At 40.8% G+C, this 20,685-nt stretch overlaps 1 protein-coding gene across 4 annotated transcripts in view; it reads right to left on the bottom strand.

Annotated features, from left to right (window-relative positions):
- ZC3H12C (zinc finger CCCH-type containing 12C) overlaps positions 1 to 14,657 on the bottom strand; it is a 72,821-nt gene extending 58,164 nt beyond the window's left edge. For 2 of the 4 annotated variants that reach the window (XM_043481460.1, XM_043481459.1), the window contains exon 1: positions 8,130 to 8,241. Coding sequence is in view for 1 of the 4 variants with exons in the window: in XM_043481457.1 (XP_043337392.1) it covers positions 10,208 to 10,231 (24 nt within the window). In the remaining 3 variants the exon portion in view is untranslated. Of the gene's footprint in view, positions 1 to 8,129; positions 8,242 to 10,207; positions 10,378 to 14,410 lie in introns of those variants that run through there. The other 2 variants (XM_043481461.1, XM_043481457.1) reach the window with 2 other exon arrangements.
- Between the last annotated feature and the right edge of the window lie 6,028 nt (positions 14,658 to 20,685).

Here is a 20,685-nt window from a genome sequence, read left to right as displayed (position 1 = left end):
ATTAGGAAGCAAAAAATTGTAGAAATGGTTAATATAATGGAAAGCTGGTTCTAAATATGAGTGAATAAACTAATAAGTGAATAAATTCCTAAAAACGTGACAAAGAGGTTGAGGAACTCTACAAATATATAACAGTAAAAACATAATGTTCAATGAAATGGAAAGCATTCTTTCCATATATCTTTATGCCAATAAACAAGAATCTATAATTGAAGCCAATTTAAGAAAAGGTTTTAAATGTGAATAACCATGGAAGAAATAAAAACTTTAAGATTTATGCCCTCCATTCCATTTCTCACAAAGAATACTATACCTATAGGTTCTATGGGTATGTTCTAGCAAACTCCTCTGTTACTGAGATTTTCTAGGGCACCTAAGAACATGAAAAACATCCCAACTGGCTTATGAGAATAGCATAATTATGTCGACAAACCTAACAAAGATGGACAAAACTAACCAAATATATGTATAATCTTACTTATACTTTATCCAAAAGTCCTACATGTAAGAAAGATAAGTTATATAGTATATCCAAATTATAATAATACACATTAGCCAGTAGATTTTACTCTATGGTAATAGATTTTTCTAATATTGAACATTGTTAATTCAATTCATTTAATCACAAGTAATGATTAAAGACTTGTATTGGATGGATGTGGAAAATGAAAGAGACATGAAGAACCAAGAACCTTGAGATTTTTGGTTTGAGCAGCTGACTGCTCAAAGTTGGTATTAACTCTTACAAACGTGGGGAAGACTTGGAAAGAAGACAGATTTGGAAGGACAAAAATTCTGTTTTAGATAATTTTGTTTCAGATACTAATTGCTATCCAAGTAGAGCTGTCCCAAGATAGCTGGGTAACAGAGAGAAGTTGGGATTGGAGATAAATATTTGGTAGTCATTAGCATGTAGATGGAGACGGCAATGGTGACCCACTCCAGTGCTCTTGCCTGGAAAATCCCATGGATGGAGGAGCCTGGTAGGCTGTACTCCATGGGGTCTCGAAGAGTCAGACACGACTGAGCTACTTCACTTTCACTTTCACTTTCATGCATTGGAGAAGGAAATGGCAACCCACTCCAGTGTTCTTGCCTGGAGAATCCCAGGGACAGGGGAGCCTGGTGGGCTGCCATCTATGGGGTCGCACAGAGTCGGACACGACTGAAGCGACTCAGCAGCAGCAGCAGCACGTAGACGGTATTTAAAAATATAGTATTGGATGGATGGAAAACTGTAGAAAAAAGAGTGTTCAGGATCCAGATTTTAGTAATCTAACAATAGACAGACACTAGATACTAGATAGATTTGTGAATACCATATTTTCAGATAGTATATGCTGCTATACTTATCTTTGAAATCAAGCTAAATTAGGACCTTGATACAAAATTATCTAATATAAACCTTATTATATTGGTTTGGTTTCCTGCTGGCCTCTGAATACTTCAGTTTCAGTAGCAGTGTCATTTTTGTGATCTGTAAATTATCTGAATCTTTTTTGAGGGGCAGTTGTTTTTAAAGGGTTCTGAAAGCTGCCTCAGAGGCCGAGTAATGAGGGCACTGGGACTCTGACTCTAAGACTTTATTTGAAGAAAGGGTTTTATTCCAAGGGACAAATCTGTTTCATTTACTTTAAATCATATTTTATAAATATCATGTAATAGTAGACAATGCTGAAAAGTAAAGTGGGTCTCAAAGTCTGAGATAAGGATGGAATCATTAAGTGGGCTGAAAGCGGTAAAATTCAGCCTTACTGACATTTAAACCTTACTTAAAATGACTGATTGCATGCTTAATTTAAAAAGAAAATAACATGAGTCAAATGCTGAAAATACATTTTGAAGATGTGCCTAAAAGATACTTAGGAATTTAGTAATTTAAGGGAATCTTCCCATAATATATAAATCTATTTTCAAGCTTCTTATATTTAACATTTATAGATATTTACAGGAGTATATGTATGTAAGCAGGGGATACCTATGTCAGGAAACAATAGCCATTGGCATTTAAAAAGTGAAATAATAGAAAAAGACCCATTAAAATCAGAAATAAGCTCAAATACCTATTACTAGTCAATACTGTTCTATGATGTCAACCAATGCAACAAGACAAGAAAAAAAGCTGAAGTTTTTAAAAAATTGGCATTATTTTGGGGTCACTATAATAGATCCTGAAAATCAAGAGACTCAACTGAAAAAGTACTGGAAGTAAGTCCTACAATATAACTAACAGTACATAAGAGTTCAGTAGGGGATTCCCAGGTGGCTGGGTAGTAAAGAATCCACCTCCCAATGCAGGAGATGCAGGTTTGATCCCTGAGTTGGGAAGATCTCCCGGAGAAGGAAATGGCACTATTCTTGCCTGGAAAATCCCATGAACAGAGGAGCCGCACAGGCTACAGTCCATGGAATCACAGAGTCGGACATGACTGAACACAGGGTAACTAGGTTATTTAAAATTGAATAACTTTCCTTTATACCACCCACTACAAGGTATAATATATAGGCATATCAAGCGTAAAATATAGTAAGGCAAAATTTCATTCATAATAAATAATGATTGCTAACATCTCTCAAGGGCTTATACATTATTGGTTAATATCCACAACCATGATATTATATGATATTACCATGATAATAGGTACCATCATCACAATTTCACACAAAAAACTGAGGCTTAGGAAAATATAAGAAATTTGCCCAAGAATACACAAATGTCAGGACAGGAATTCAAATTCAATCTTTCTGACTCTACTGAAGGAGTTTCTTAGCACTATTATGTCATTCTTATCTATCAAATTAACAAAGACAGGTCGTGCAAGGAAACAGTGATGGGTACTGAGAGCAGCATACATGGACTTCTAAGAAGAATATAAACTGGTGCCAATTTTCCAGAGGGCAATTTGCATGATCACATCTATGAATTTCTATCAAATACATTCATAAGTGTGTACAAAGATCTACATACATGGACATTTATCATTGTTCATTATAACAATTAAAAAAATGGTCATACTCTAAATACCTAATAATATAAGCTTGATTAAATTATAGTCCTACTTGAACATGCTGAACGCCACTTGGCATTCAAAATAATAATCACAATATTCATATACAAAAATAATCTTTAAAAGGATCTTTAATGATACAGGAAAACATAGTATATTGAATGAACAGTAAGAAACAAAACTACATATGCATACAGATTTTTTAAAGGATGTGTTTATAGTTAATAGGAGAGTTTAAAAAAATTACCAAAACTTTAAGTTATCACTAGGGGAGAATTATGGATCACTTTTTTTTTTTTAACTTTTTCTTTATTTAAAAAATGTGATAAAATAAATGTCTTAAAATATTTAACTCAAGTGAGAAGTTGCTATCTGACTCAGAGAGCTCAGCCCAGTGCTCTGTGACAACCTAGAGGGGTGAGAGGGGATGAGATATGGGAGGGAGGTTCAAGAGGGAGGGGACATATGTATACCTGTGGTTGATTCCTGTTGATGTATGGCAAAACCAGCACAATATTGTAAAGCAAACATCTTGCAGTTAAAAAAAAATACTTAACTTTAACTCAAAATTTAGTTTTAAAAGATCAAATGAAGTGGTCAAAATAACAGAAATGCCCTTTAGAAAACATCTCTATTTGAAACCATTTTTTTCCTATGCATGATACTGCTAATTTTAACACACTTTATGACTCAAAAATTTTATGTTACTTAAGGCACTTTTCTATCATAGCAAAAATAGAAATACCTACTTTATCAAAATAGATAATTTATTAAACATTTCCAGCATTTTAGATCTATACTAATCATTTAAAATGACAGCAAAATTCCAAGAAGTATCTAATACATAAAACTGCCAACTCAAAATTGCCAACTCAGTGGGAGCAATTCAAGAAAAATGATGACTTAAAAAACACTGAAGTCAACAGTGAGAAGGCAGCCTTAATTACATGGGAAACCTGCTCCCTGTAAGTATACAAAACAACAAATTATAAAGTAAAAGCCAAGATTTAAAAATGACCAAAGTTACAGAATAAGGGTAAAATTAAGCCCAAATAATTTTGAATGGGAAATGAGTAGAGATGACCAAGAACAAAGAACAGAAACTAATTTTAGCTTCACCCTAAAAGTCAGGAGGGAACAAACTGGAGAGCCCTTTGAAAAATCTAGGGCTTCCCCGACAGCTCAGTTGGTAAAGAATCTGCCTGCAATGCAGGCGATCCCAGTTCAGTTCCTGGGTCAGGAAGATCCCCTGGAGAAAGGAGAGGTTACCCACTCCAGTATTCCTGCATTTCCCTTGTGGCTCAGTTGGTAAAGAATCTGCCCGCAATGTGGGAGACCTGGGTTCGATCCCTGGGTTAGGAAGATCCCCTGGAGAAGGGAAAGGTTACCCACTCCAGTTTTCTGGCCTAGAGAATTCCAGGGTCCCAAAGAGTTGGACATGACTGAGCGACTTTCACTTTGAAAAATCCAAAATGTAAACTCACATATTAAAAGCAGTAAATTTGATTTTACAAATATTTTTAAATCTGGTAATCCCAATTACTCAGAACACAAGAGTCAGTGAATAAGTAGACAGAAAAACAAAACAAAATCTCTAATCAATTCAGTGAATACTGCTAAATCATTTTATAATAACATTAAGTGTCTTCTATGTTCTGGGCACTTTTACACTCATTAGCTCGAATTAGTAAAAACAACTTGCAAAGTACTGAACAAGAAATCAAAGAGAAATTGAGTTTTATCTAGGGTCACAGTCAGTAAAGGACAGAGCTGGAATTTAAACCCAGGTCTAGCTGATGTTGGCTTCCCCACTGGCTCAGTGGTAAAGAATCTGCCTGCAATGCAGAAGCCGCAGGAGACAGTGGGTTTGATCCCTGGGTGGGGAAGATCCCCTGGAAGAGGGCATGGCCACCCACTCCATTATTCTTGCCTGGAGAATCCCATGGATAGAGGAGCCTGGCGGGCTACAGTCCATAGGGGTGCAGAGTCGAACTCGGCTGAGGCCAGTTAGCTTGCACGCACTAGCTGACATCAGAGGGCCCAACTGCTCTCTTTCAAAGTAAAGTCTCTCAGTTCTCCAACTGAGGCAATCTGAGAGTCCTACAGGCCTTTAATTGTTGCCTAAAATACTTTTATTTTAGCCATAATATTAGCTGTTGTCATTCAGCTTCACAGTCCATATCAGTCATCTGCTTCAAATTAGAGGATGTGAAAATGTCAGCAAGGAACAGCTAACAGCAAGGAGAGAAGACCAAAAATCACTGCTATAAATCAATAGAAATAATTGAATGCTGCTGTCATCATCATCTATAATAATAATAAAGCTAAACAAGCATTGCTGTCTAGTTAGGATAAATCAGAAATCTTGATAACTTCTGTTCCATCACCTGGAAGATAGGCAAAACAACAGTATAAACTTTATAAAACTGATGTAAAACTAAATTAGATAATGTAAGTAAAGTGCTTAATACTGTATCTGGCATAAATTAGTGCCCATTAAATATTGGCTATTATTATGTTTTACAGTAAGTGAACTTAAAGGCTATATGACTTGAAGGTAGAAAAATATAATTCATGGGTATAAATTTTTCTATTTAAAAGTTAAAATGTTTTGCTCTTAGAAGATCTTAAGACTAACTTTTAGAAATTCACTTTTATAATAACCTTCTCCAGCTAAGTGGGGTAGATAAGGTTCACTATATTTTTTATAGGACAAATGTATACAGCCACTCAAGAAATGACATTATACATTTTAAGTTAATTTTAAAATGTTGGGTATACCAATTGTGTTATTTGCTCTGCACTGATTACTATGATCATCTCTTAACCATTTCCTGGCTTTTGTTCATCCTACCACATCTCAGCAGATCCATTTAAAGAGCATACTCTGTGGCCTTTAATATTCATGAAGTATCTACGAGGTACCAAACACTGTAGAAGACTTGGGATGAAACAATAGCCCAGAGTCCTTGCCCTTGAGGAGCCTAAAGACCACAAACAAGATAAAGAAGATCCCAGACACAGTATAAGGTATGGTTATAAACATTTTGTATTACTGTTAATCCTTACAACAAATCTAGGTTTTAGCTAGTATTTTTTTGTTTGTTTGTTTTATAGATGAAGAGCACAGGCACAGAAAGTAAAAAAGGAATAAAAATGAAACAGCTAACTATCACCAAATATACAAGTGCTATGGATGGATTCACAGTATTTTGAAAACACAGGAGAGTAAATAAATAATTTTGCCTAAAGATGGGGGATTAGAAAATGCTTGTGTTTTCAATTTAAAACCCAAGTAAAAAAAAAAAAACCAAGTAAAAATTCTGTAACATATAAATACAGCAATAAAAAAGTAGCAGAGTGTTTATCAAAATATATACAGAAGCTATTTATGGATAAGATTTCAGGTGGTTTTACTTTTCTCTGCTTTTTTCTTAATCAACCTGCTCTACTTTAATATCTTAAAATATAAGTAGAACAAAAATGAGCTTAAAATTGTGCTAAGGCTCATCTAGAAAACTGTCAAGATTTTAAAGTTAATAGTGCATTCAAATATGGAATGAAATCAGCTCTCTCTTTGCTGCTGAGTGTACATATCAATCAGCTTTTCTGGAAAACTTTTTCATCATCAAAGACCTTAAAGCTTATTCTCTTTGATCATTACTTCTACGAATTCATCCTAAGAACACAGATGCAGAAAAAAATTTTATTATGATGTTCAACTCAAGTATGATATTAAAATATTGTGTGTGTGTTCAGTCGCTCAGTACTGTCTGACTCTTTGCAACCCTATGAATTGTAGCCTGCTAGGCTCCTCTCTCCATGGAATTTTCCAGGCAAGAATACTAGAGTGGGTTGCCATTTCCTACTCCAGGGAATCGTCCTGAACCAGGGATTGAACCTGAGTCTCTTGTGTCTCCTGGACTGGCATGTGGATTCTTTACCACTGTGCTACCTGGGATGCCCATTAAAATATAGGGAGTAACAAATATTGAAATAGGAGAATGATTAAGTAAAATATGTTCTTAGGAAGAAAATGTTTGAAATATTTTTAAGCTCATGAGAAAATCCTTAGTGCATGTTAAATGGGGATGGAAAGATGGAACACCAAGCTCTATAAACAGTGTTAATTCCAACTATATAAGAAAAAGATACACCTTTTTAGAACCAAATCTCTGAGATGATTCCATTATATAGTTTAAATCTCACAATAATAGACATATTTATTAACATGTATTAAGTTAAAGAGACCTTAATATTTGGTTCTTAGCCAACTTGAACCAAATATTCCAACTGGTTGGAACACTTGCTCTGCCATTATTAACTGTGAGACCTCTAGTAAGTTATTTAAACACAAGTTAGTTTGGTTTCCCCATCAGAAAAAAAAAAAAAAGTATCAAAACACTTCTTCATAGGAGTGCAGTAAGTATCAGATGCATTCAAGTACGTACAGCACTTAGAACAATGCTTGACACAGTGTCACCTACTATTATCAATCTCAACCTACAATGACCAAGTGAGATCTAAGCTGAGGCCTGAGTAATGAGCTGTGAACCAGGCAAAAGGTGAGAGGGACTACAGGAAGAATATTCCAGGCAAGCAGGAAGAACTTGGGATTTTTATTCCCTATCCACCTTTAGAGATTTGATCATTTATCTTAAAGGCAGAATGCTTTGAATGTTCAGACATCTGCTTATGGGTTTTACCTGATGCTAGTTCACTTGGCATAGGAATTATCATGCATCTTTAAATTTTCAAACTATACTTATGAACATACAAAGACACAATGATACACATTTTAAAGAACAAACTAAAAAACAGTATCACAGGAAGGCAGAACTGCCCAGTAATTAAGGGATGACTTTCAAAGTCAGACTCGGGTTCAAACTCCCTTCTGCAATTTACTAGATAGATGTGTGACTTTGGGCAAGTTATTTAAACTTTCAGTCTCAGTTTCCTCATCTGCAGAATGAAAATAATAAAAACAAAGAATAAGCATGACATTGGCCTATCTGTGCACAATTGTTCAGCTACCCAGTCGTGTCCGACTCTTCAATAGCTATTATTATGTTAGCTATAAAAGCCAAAGCAAAGTTAAAGAACTGATATCTCATCACAGACCTGAAAATTATCTTTATGCCATCAGATCCAAAATACAGTTGCTCAGTCGTGATATCCACTGAACACCTGGGGTCCAATTTGGCAGATGTAATCCATGAAAACATAGCTTCAGAGAAGCCAGTAACATAAAATAGGATACTTTTATTAGTCCAGTAATTAAAACAAAAATGTAATAAAAGGAAATGACTAATAAAAACTCCCATCAGCATACAAACATTCCAAGTTTCTGTTTCCTATCTTTTAATATTTTCCATTATAATAAACTAATTTCATTAGACTTTCGTTTTTAAAAGCAGTTTAAAAAAAGTGGCCTCTTTTTTGTTGTTTTGTTTAAAAGTTCATTTTACTTTACATATAGTGTTCAAGTCCTTGTGTGATGCTGGAGGTAAAAATGTAACTTACTTTGAAAGTAAATGCATTTTTAAACTAAATAAAATACTCAAACATTTGAAATTATAGATACACAGTGAGTTATTAGACCATTCTAATTTTTAGGGTACCTTCAAGTAGACAGATTAAGGTAATTTAAAATCGGAATGCCAAACTGGAAGAAAACAGGTGAATAGAGAGGCAAGTCTGAAATAATCTTCCTGGGGTTATCAACAGTAAGACAATTTTACAAATACTTGGTGAAGCTATCCTTATATCCAAACAACAGATAACACCAAAATTGAGAAAGTGCTACTAAAATTGCATATGTGATTAAGTAAATGAAAGTCATAGCCTCATACCCTAAATATATCGACTTTAAAAAATATATAACATATTATATTCCTTGTGATTTTAATAAAGTCCAAAAACTTGTATGAGGCATATCACTGTTTTCCGTTTATAATATGCATTAGAAAAACTAAATGAGGAAATAAGAGAACTGATGAACTTTCTCAAATTTCTAAATATACTGAGCCCTAAGTATCTCTGCAACTATTCTAAGATGATTAAAAAAAAAATAAACCTGAATCAATAAGCGTCTCATGGGCATGGGGATATTCCAACACAATCTTGCAACCAATAGGAAAACTTTCCCTAAATCTGGATTAGTATTTCATCCCTTTATCCATCACAAACCAGGATTGTTAACGGTTACCCAAACGACAAGATACCCAGTTAGAGGAATCAGTCCTTGGAAGCTTTAGGCTGTTTTTAAGGACCTCAAGGGGGTAAGGACGAGGAAGTTAAGGGAAGAAAAGCAGGATTCATTTCTCCGAGTTATATCTGTAACACCTCTTTGTAGGGAGTTTAACGTGGGAACCGGCCCCGCTGAAGGAGCGCAGGGCGAAAATGAGAATTCGTCTGGAGATTGAGCTAGGGGTGCAGTCGGGATGGGAGGACAGAGGGGATTTCGCCACGGCCCGCCTGGGGGCGGCAGTTTGGCTGGACCGACGGATAAGAAAAATCGAATGGCTGGGGCTGGGTCAGAGCGTTCGGATGCCGCCTCACCCCACAGGCGCTCCGGGTCCGAGCTGCAGCAGACGGGCTGCGGGTCCGTGTCCATCCGGGGCGCCCGGGCCCGCCTCCATGTTCGGCCGGGAGTGGACCCGAGCCCTAGGCCTCGGGGCCGGGGTGACCGGCCTCATCTCGCCCTACATCCCCGGTGGGGCCGGCTCTACCCCCGGGGGAGGAGGATGCGCCGGGCTTTCCGCTCGACCCCGCCCGAGCCCCGGGAACGGCCGGGGCGCAGGGACTCGACCTCCCGGGACCCCCGGGCCTCCCGGGGCCTGGAGCTGAGCCGGCGAGGCCGCCCCGGGTCCCGGCCCCTCCGCCCAACGCTCGGGCGCGGCCTCCCGGCCCGCAGCCCTCCTATCGCCCGGCTCCCCCAGGAGGGCCACGGTCGGTGCGGTCCGCCCCTCCACCCCCTTCCCGAGGGACCAACCTGGGGGCCGCTACCCTGCAGGGCCGACCCGGCGAGGGAGAGGCGCGCGGCGGCGGCGGCGGGGCCCGCAGCGACAGCAGCCACCTCGGCCCTGCCCGCTCGGCGCCTCGCCCGCCCGCCCGCGGCCCCTGCGCCCCTTCCCCGGCCGGCCCCACGCGCACCCCACCCGCCACGCGCGCGCGCCCGGCTCTGTTGCTCAACCTACTTGCAGCCTCTCCTCAGCGGCCATCACCACATGCCCGGGAAGCCGGGGCCGCCCCAGGTCCCGCTGGCGGGCGGCCGCCTCTCCTTCAGCCCCAGGCCGCCGCTAGGGCGCCGGGCGAGCGGGAGGCTCCCCCATTGCCGCCCGCTCGCCCGCCGGCCACCCGCCGGGGCCCCGGCTCGGCCCGCCGCCCGCGCCGCCGCTCTGCGAGGAAGGCGAGCCAGTCTCTCCCGCGGCCGCTTCGCCCCTCGCCCGCCCGCCCGCAGCCGCAGCCGCAGCCGCTGCGCCGCCGCTTCCTCCTCCCCTTTCCTCTTTTTCCTTCTCCTTCGTTTCGTCGGGAGCCGAGCTTGGCAAACCAGCACCTGCTGCTGGAGATCACCGAGAACTGAAACAGGAAACCCCAGCCCAGGGGAAAACCCGGGAGGCGTGGAGAGGGGTGAGGGGAGCTGCTGGAACCTGTCGGGCTCGGCCGGGCCCCTGCGGCCGCCCGAGGTTCCCGCGCCGCCTCGCCTCGCGCCCGGCCCGGGGGTCCCGGCCTCCCCGCCCCGCTCTCCCCTGCCCGGGCCGGGCGGGCGCTCCTCGGCTCGGGTACGCCTCCTCCACCCGGCAATAACGCGGATCATTCCCTGGGCGGCCAAGGGAATCGCTGTCTTCCTTTCCCGGTGCTTGTTTGCTTATTATCAGTATTCCGTAATGAGGGGGGGGGGGGGACCACACCCGGCAGTAGCAAGACCAATACGGGAATTTATTAATAAACAAATAAAGCTGTTGGGATTTCACCCAGGGGAAGGACTTCTTGCAGTAAGGAAACTGGCCCTGTTGGAAGTGGCAACATGTCAAAATGGAGGCGAAAGCCAGGTTGAATCCCGATCTCTTTCCGGAGGTTGGGAGGAGACCGCAGAGGTGAGAGCTGCGAGTGTGAAAGCTCTGAGCTCATCGGGCCTTTCTACTTCTGCGGAATGTCCACCATCCAGCACAGCCTAGGCCAGCGTTTCCGCAATGTTCAAATCGGCTCACTCACCTGCCTGTGCAATTGTCTCCTGACGCTTCACTCCCAGCCTTGGGCAGGAGGCATGAACTTTTCGAGGGAGAGGGAAAGGGCCGTCCCTGGATTGTGCCCCTCGCAGGGGTCACAGACCAGCCAGCTGCTTTAAGTGCCTTATCTCATTGAAGCGTTACCACAGCCACCTGAGCTAGGTGTTATAATCCCCCTTTTCCTACAGAAGACAGATGAGAAAAATTTCCCGAAATGACCCTCTTTGCATAGGAGGGAGCCAGGTCCGTCTTCATGGAAAGCACTTATTTGTTTCAGGGGACCTTGAATCACACTTTTGATCACACTATTCACCTTTTAACAAAATTATTTCTTGCCTCGCTGAATTGTTTTCAGTAGGGGCATGCTTTCTTTAAGCCTGGGTTCTGCTGAAGCTGATTGGGCTGCTTAATGGTAGTGATATCTGTGATGCTTACTGGGGTTCCCACTTTCCAGTTTCTCTATTTTTTTAAAAAAGCTGTCTTTATGGCTCAGTTGCGTAGCACAGATGCCTCCACCTCTTTGACCAGTATCTGTTAATCTTTAGCTATGGATGATATGGGGTCCCAGCTGAGAGTATCCCTGCTGGCTGGTGTTCATGACACAGTGACACTGCAAGATGAAAGGTGAGCATCTCACTGAGTCTGCTTTCCGCTACAGTAGGCCAAGTCTTGGGGCCTAGTAACTGAAACAGTAGACCAGTAGGCTTCTTTGGGGGCATATGTGAATTCTGTGGTCTACATTTTTAGTACCGCATTCAGAAGTTTGGCAACCTGCTCTCTGCAGCCAGGTCAGTATGAATTGGCAGTGAGGGAGGGATGCTCAGGAAAGCATTCCATGTTCTCTGAGCCAAACCCTCAGAAGTCTCTTGAGCAGTATTAGGGAGTGGCAGGGACTTAGAAAGAGGCTGGCTTGCTGACAACAGTAAGTGACGGCATCTGTGACATGATTTTAGTGATGCCAGGAAGTTCCCCTACTCCACAATAATACCACCCACATAGTGTATCTTACTTCCCTCAATTGACTCAACTGAATTCCACTCAATATTGATTTAGCATGACTGTGTACTATATTAGGTACTTTGGAGGTGAGAGATAGAAATAAGTATTAAAATAGACAACATTTAGTGAATGTTCAGTATGTTCCAGGCACTATTCTGAGCACTTTGCATATATTCATTCACATAGCACCCACAAAACCCCTATGAGGGAATAACTATCACTGTTTCCATTTCACAAATGAGAAAACCGAGCCCAAGGTTAAGGTCAGTAAATAACAGTACAAAGATTAAAACACAGGCAGTTTAGCTCTACAGTTCAGGACTCATTATGTGAATGATACAGTAACTACCCTTAGTTTCCTTACTGTGTAGTTGGGAGATAAAAACTTCAAAGTTAAAAGAAGACAAAAGAATTTTTAAGTGTTAAATATGTGTCATGGGTAATAAAGGCAATGAAGGTCCAGAAGACAGAGGAATCACTTAAGACTGGAATGGATGGAAAGATAGGGTTTCAAAAGGGGGAGATTTAAACTGGATAATGAAGATGGATAATACTTTGATAAACAGAGAGGATAAGGAAGGGCATATGAGTGAAACAGCATAAGCAAAAATAGAATGCCAGGGAAATCTGAAAAATAGGGATAAAAAAAGCTGGAAAGAAAAGTAGGACAAAATTACACAGAGATTTACAAATGAGAGAGAGGGAGAGAGAGAGAGATAGGGAGAGAGACAGGGAGTTTGAGCTTGTGTTACCTTTATACACAGAGGAATCTGTGAAGGGTTTTGGACAGAAGGTAACATGGAGAACATTTCTAATTTAGTAAAATCGATATTGTGTTGGTTATTGGATGGTTTGGAAAAGGGAAGAATTGACGCAGGGAAACAAGTTTGAAGGTCAGGATGGGAGAACAGATGGGAATGAAGAAATCCTGAGGGAGGGAATGAAGGAACCAGTTAGGTGTTTTGGTGACAAAAATCACTGAGACTTTGTAAATGACTGGATACACTTAATGGAGACTAACCTAAGAAAAAGGAGAAGTTCAAAATGACTTAGGAGTTTGAATATGAAACCTGTAATATCTCTGACTGGAAAAAAGGGAAGTCTGGGGATAGAGGAACTACTGTTTTGAGCAAATGTTTAGAGGAGTTTGGTTTTAGGCATGTGTTTGTGGTAATAGTGGGGATATGCTTGGGGAAGTATTTCATAGCTTTATCTAGAAAAGGCAAAAAGTTGGGTTATGAGGCTTTTATTTGCTACTGAGAGAATAAGTATGAACATTTTATATGGTCACAGTTATAACAGTAACCAACCATGGTGTTCATCTTAAGCAAACCAGAGTTCAAAGAATATTTCAATCCTTCTGTGGCTCTGAGATAAATAAACTTTAGGGAATTCCTCTTCTGTTTACTCCAAGTTCTATTTACTTGAAAGGAAAATGAGATATATGGGAAAGAAATTTCATGGCTTCAGAGAATGTCAGATTGAGGAAAGAAAACTTAAGAGATCATTGAACCTGACCACAATGTTCAGTTTGCAAATGGTGAAACTGAGGATCAAATTTTGAATGTCTGATGTTTAAACTTAAAAAATAGGCATTAGGCAAATATGGCACATTTGCTAATTATCAATGCTGGATAGCCCACTTGTATTTTATAAAAGCAGCCTGGACCTTGAATTGTGAGTTTGAATTGCATGTAATTAAAGAATTTGAGAGGCTATGGATCCATAATAGGCAAAGACTTGGGACAGCCTCACTGATTAAAAGCAAATACTTTGGAAAGAACAGGTTGGAGGCAGAAGGTGCGAGGAAGAATGGTTGCAACAGCAGGACTTCTTTAAAATGTAGCTCCCGGATAGACTATCTCACACGGAGATTCACATTCGAACCTAAAAGACTGAGTTTCAGGAGCCCATCATACCTTACTCGGCTGCATTATCATCCAGATGCCTAGTCACCTTGTCTAAGACCTCTAGGAGCCTCAAAAGTGATGGCCCATAGGTCACCTTCAGGTTCAGAACTGGTACACACCCCTGAAAACTACTTCTAGTTCTGTCTGGAGCTTTACTAGTGGTGCCCTTAGGAATATTCACATCCCCTCCTACACGTGGGGATGAGAATTATTTTCTTTGTTCTCACATCTCCTGCTTTATCAGTTATGCCAAAACACTTACCTTAGTTGAAGTGATGTCACTAGACCGTTGGATGCATCTTCTTCTCCAGCATTTTGTCCAGCACTTGATTTCCTCTGATTGAAGAGCTTCATATATCCAGGTGACTACTGTGAATTTTCATTCACAGTTTCTTTTATGTCTTTCAGAGACGTTCTGGTTAATTCCAACAACCCATGATATGTTACGTTTCCTTAGTATTATTACTCTAAACGGCCACTTCCCAAGCTGTGTAAGATGGACACAGAAGGATAAAACACTTCTTTTCTATGTACTACAGTGACTGGTTAGAGTTGCTTTTTAATACTGAGTTCTTAGGGAAAGGAAACTAGAGGGTATGAGATATGGGCTGTTGGCCAATCCCACGACTTCTTTCTTTTGATGAGTTACCATGGGTTTCAATATCAGCAGCATGACTCTTGTTTTCAGCATGTGAGAAGTCAGACAGCAAGATTTTCAATATGCTTGTGTCATACAGTTATGTGATTATTCTACCTGAGCTGGACAGTGTGGTTGCACTCATTTCACAGTATTTGACCAACACAGGACTTTTGAAAAAACAAACACTTAAGAAATACTCCTAAGGTGACATTTTGTCATCTCGACAAGGACCACATCTGTCATTGCAGTTCATCCTGCCCCAAAGTTTTAAAATTGCTATTTCAACATGGATTTTCAAATATACCAAAAACATCCTCATCACCTCTGTAAGCATCTGTTGTTTTAGAAGGAAGTAGGCATATAGAATTACAAATGTACAAAAGTGAAAGAGTTGGAAACAGAATTATGGAATTTCCAGGTTAGAGTACATCTTATGTTAAAAGGCTAAATCACAAGACTACTGATTGCAGCATTAGTTGCAAAGTCAAAAAAATTAGGATCAACTTAAATGTATATTAATAGGAAACTATTCAAATAAGTTGTAATGTTGTCATATATTAGGGTGCCATTCAGCTATGAAAGAGAGTGAAGTGGCCCTATGTGTATGGAATAAACTTCAAGACCCTTTGTTTATTGGAACAGTGAGGTAAAAACCAGTGTATATAGAATGCTATCATTTGTGTGAAAGACAAAGAATATCTCTGTGTTTGCTTATATATGCATATAACATCTCTGGGAGGAAATGTAAGAAACTAGTAAGTGTTATCCTCGACAAGGAAACTGGATGATTTGGAAGAAAGGGAGGAAGGGAGATTCAATTTCTACTCTACACTCAACAATGGCTTTTGAATTTTGAATTGGGTACTTGAATTAGCTATTTGAAAAAAAAAATTTAAGTTTACATTTATTGGTGATGTGTACTACCCCAGGGAAGATCCCCTGGAGGAGGGCATGGCAACCCAGTATTCTTGCCTGGAGAATCTCATGGACAGAGGAGCCTGGTGGGCTACAGCCCATAGGGTCTCACAGAGTTGGACATGACTGAAGCAACTTAGCACACACATTACTATTCACGTCATTCTATTGGATTCTATAAATAAACAGATATTATTTTTTTCAAGTAGTTGAAAAGGAAGAGAAAGAGAAGAGGAAGTTGAAGGAGTCCTGTGAGTTGCACGTGTGGAGTCTGGGGCTTCCCAGGAGAGGGGAATATTCTTATGATCATGTGGAAGGGGAGATCCCATAATTGCTAAAAGATTCCCAGACAGTGTTAATAACACTGATCTTTTTTTTTAAAACAATGTAATTGTTAAAATCTCCAAACTCAGATTCTATGAAGATTTCTGATAGAAATTGCTTTAACTAAGGGAAGTTCTTCTCAACAGATGCAGGAGAAATTCCTATAAGCAATAGGTATTGTAAATGAACAGTAGACCTGGGCAGATGAAGCACATTTTGGTTTTTTTTTTTTTCCCCATGAGACTCATCATCATTGTATTTGCTTATTCATTTTACTATGTATCTCCACATCAGAATGTGAGCTCCACAAAAGCAGGAAGTCTGTCCGTTCTGTTTGCTGCAGTGTCTTCAGTTCTCCTGTGCCTGACGTGTAGAAGGCACTTGGGTTGTTGGTTCTAGACTGGTGGAACTGGGGACCATACACTCAGTCACTCTCTAGCTTGTGACTGCTTATTTAGGCCGTAATCTGTTAGAAAGCAGTGAAGATATGGCCAGGGGAATCAAATTTAGGGCTTTGTTATTTGAAAGAGTGGGGCTTCCCTGGTAGCTCAACAGTAAAGAATTTGCCTGCCAATGCAGGGAGATGTGGGTTCAATCCCTGGGTGGGAAAGATCCCTACCCACTAGGGAGTAGGGAGTGGCAACAGTCTCCAGTATCCTTGCCTGGAGGATATCATGGACAGAAGAGCCTGTCGGGCTGCAGTCCATGGGGTTGCAAAAGAGTTGGATACAACTTAGAGATTAATAACAGCAACATCTGAAAGAGTAGGCGAAGCAGAATTCAAATCTCAGAGCAATTGGGAAATTAGAATATTTAAGCATGGAGGAACAAGGCAAGGAACCAACTACTGAAGTAGTGGAGCAAGGTAGGGGCTTGGCTTAAAAAAGAGAGAGAGAAACGAATCATAACCAAGCAGCAAACAAATGAAAACAAAGAAATTTCCCTAAACAAATAGCGCAACAATAAAATAGAAGAGATGGCTGCATAATTAAGGGCTGCAGTTTACAGAAAGAACAGGACTATAAGCAGAATAGCTTCCTGCCGTCACTGTACCACTGGAGAGTTGGGTGGCTGAAGTGGGAGTCACCTTGATTTAGAGTCTACATTGGCTTCAGAGTCTAGGATAGGGGTGAGTGAGCCTAGATGCTGGGGTCTGAGGGATACAGAGACAATCACCCTAGTGCCAACAAAGGTCTGCATAGTCAAAGCTATGGTTTTTCCAGTAGTCATGTATGGAGTGAGAGTTGGACCATAAAGAAGGCTGAGTGCTGAAAAATTGATGCTTTTGAACTGTGGTGTTGGAGAAAACTCTTGAGAGTCCCTTGGACAGCAAGGAGATCAAACCAGTCAATCCTAAAGGAAATCAACCCTAAATATTCATTGGAAGGACTGATGCTGAAGCTGAAACTCCAGTGCTTTGGCCATCTGATGTGGAAAGCTGACTCATTGGAAAACAGCTGATGCTGGGAAACATTGAGGGCAGGAGGAGAAGGGGGATGAGGAAGGAGGATAAGATGGTTGGATGGTGTTAGCAACTCAAGGGACATGAGTTTGAGCAAACTCCAGGAGAGAGTGAAGGTCAGGGATGCCTGGTGTGGTCCATGGGGTCACAAAGAGTCAGACATGACTGAACTACAACAACAAGGAGGTTCCAGGTACTCCCGTCTAACCTTAGAGTAAAAAGCAATGAGACATTTACAGTGTCTACTTTTTTTGTTTGAATGTAGACAGTCCAGGGGATAAATATCCCCTGGAGCCAGAGCATCCAGGAGCCAGAAGTGAGGAGTCCAGTCAGGTGGCTCGAGTCTTCTCATAAACAAGTGCCACAGGCAGAGGCAGGAGATCATCTCGGCTGAAGAGATAGATTGGAGCTTACTGTCGTTCAGTCGATAAGTTGTGTCTGACTCTTTGTGATCTCATGGACTGCAGCACGCCAGGCCTCCCTGTCCTTCACCATCTCCCAGAGTTTGCTCAAACTCATGTCCATTGAGTCGATGATGCCATCCAACCATCTCATCCTCTGTCCTCTTCACCCTTCTCCTCCTGCCCTCAATCTTTCCCAGCATCAGAGTCTTTTCTAATGAGTTGGCTCTTTGTATCAGGTGGCCAAATTATTGGAGCTTCAACTTCCGCGTCAGTCCTTCCAATGAATATTCAGGGTTGGTTTCCTTTAGGATGGACTGGTTTGATTTCCTGCTGCCCAAGGGACTCTCAAGAGTCTTCTCAAGCACCACAGTTCAAAAGCAACAATTTTTTGGTGCTCAGCCTTCTTTATGGGCCACCTCTCACATCTGTACATGATGGGAGAAATATCAACAACCTCAGATATGCAGATGATACTACCCTAATGGCAAAAAGCAAAGAGGAACTAAAGACTGGAGCTATCTGATGGCTTTTAATGGTTTTGGATACAGTACAGCCATGTATCTGTTTCTCTGTCTCATGACCCTTCCTTTGGTTCAAACATTTACCTAATTTGAAACAAAGTCAGTATTCCCCCCGAAATGTTTCTCTAGCTCTTCAGTTATCACATGACTTCCTCTGTTTTTTTTTAGTTTTGTACACAGACCCCTGGTTTACTGAGAAGGTTTAGGCCTTCTGGGTCATTTTTATAAGCATCTATTTTTAAAAGTGAGCGTTTTCTGTCTTTGGCAGTTCCTACTTTTTAATTGCAATCTTGCTTAGAGAAATTCTGGAACTTGTCACTTTATTGTTTAATTTTTACTTATATATTTTTTTCTCTCAGTAAATATTTTAATGAGAACTGAGGTCTGTAACATACACAGCAGTAAGCTCCCTGGCCTAAGACTTTTGCTCTAGCCCAAGTCTGGGGCTAACAAACTACACTTAACTCACATTTGGAGAGAAGGCCATTTTGAGTGTCATTCATCAGTATCCGTTTTCACAGAAGATACCAATCTGGGGCCAGAGTCTCAATGCTAATACTTCCTCTCAAGGAAAAGGTCATATGGCAACACAAACACAGGAGCAATTTTGAAACATCTTATTGCTCTTTGATCAGGAGAGCCTTGGGATACCAGTGGTTCTGTAAACACAAGTTTGTCAAAATACAGTAGAACACAGTGAAAGGGAAGAGAAGAGTAGAAAGGCTGGCAGGCCTTGGCTCATATATAATTCAGTCCTTAGGTTTGAAGCCTCTTGAGCTGCTTGTAACTGTAAGAGGCAGCTAAATGCTCGACAAGCTTTGGCAAGGACAACTTGTTTACTAGCAGACCCTTTCCTGATGAAACAGATTACTGCTACTTTCTGTGTTTACTTTGCTAAAATGTGTGCTTGCAAGAACGTTTTAGAGTGTTGGTAGGATTGGATCTAAACAATTGTTTTTATTGTCTTGGTGGTCAATTCATTATGTACAGAAGCAGGAGCTGGCATTTTCCGTGACTTTTTTTTTTTTTTTAAATATATCTAGCTGACCAATAGTGAAATTAAAACTCAAATACTTCAGCTGTATGGATCTTGAACAAGGGTTAATGGAGGTGGATTTCACTGGCTTTAATATCTAGTAACCTTATAGTATCATTTTAAATTATAAAAAAAAGTACATTTTTTTGGTAGAAAATTTTTGTTGTTTTGTTGTTGGTAAGTCACTAAGTTGTGTCCGACTCTTTTGCAACCCCAGGGACGTAGCCCTCCAGGCACCTCTGTCCATGGGATAACCCAGACAAGAATACTGGAGTGAGTTGCCATTTCCCCCTACAGGGGATCTTCCTGACCAGGGATCAAACATGTATCTCCTACATTGGCAGGTGGATTCTTTACCACTGAGCCACCATAAGTTTTTTAAGACGTATAAAAACATACGGTTTCAAAGATACAAGTCATCTTTCATCCCATCACCCAGATATAACTAACCACCATTTAACTTTTTCTTCCATTACCTATCTATATTCCACTGCCTCTCCTGATTTATTTTTTGAGTTCTATCATTGAAGTTGGAATCATAAAAGACACAATCCATAACTTAAAAAAACCAAGTACTTTTTTGGAAAGGTAAGACATACTTTTGAAAAAACTGTAGAGAAAACACTAATTTAAATATGATTAAGTGCCAAACTTGCCCATGTTGGGGGCTCATTCAGTCAGCTGTGATCACCAGGATGCAGATCTCAAATAATTCTGTCTGCCTTAACATTCATTCAGTCAGCAAATGTTTACTGGGCATTTACTGTATGCTGAGCTGTTTGGTTGCACCCTACTTCCTAAAGCAGACTTAGAGAGCCCCTAAGATGAAGGCAGTTGCGGGTTCCTTCCGTTTCCCCTGTTCACTGCCTACCCCTCGTCTCCTTCCACCCACCCCTGCTCCCACTCACTGCATGGGATAATACAGCCCTGACATTTTGAAAACATTCAGTATATGTTAGCTCTAATTACAGGCACAGTCTCTGCCCTTGAGAGCCATATGGTCAAATGAGGGAGCTAAATGTCTAGTAAATACATTAATAAGTTGGAAAAAACAATTTGAACACTAGACAGATCTTCACTATGGTAGGATCTAAAACTAGAGTTTAAACTGCTTCTCTTATTTCTGTCTCTTTCTGTAAAGTTGTTGTTTAGTCACTAAGTCATGTCTGACTCTTTTGCAACCCCATGGACTGTAGCCTGCCAGGCTCTTCTGTCCATGGGATTTCCCAGGCAAG

The sequence above is a fragment of the Cervus canadensis genome, chromosome 11 (assembly GCF_019320065.1).
Source record: "Cervus canadensis isolate Bull #8, Minnesota chromosome 11, ASM1932006v1, whole genome shotgun sequence".
Taxonomy (NCBI): Eukaryota; Metazoa; Chordata; class Mammalia; order Artiodactyla; family Cervidae; genus Cervus; species Cervus canadensis.
This window is presented reverse-complemented; position numbering and strand designations above follow the sequence as displayed.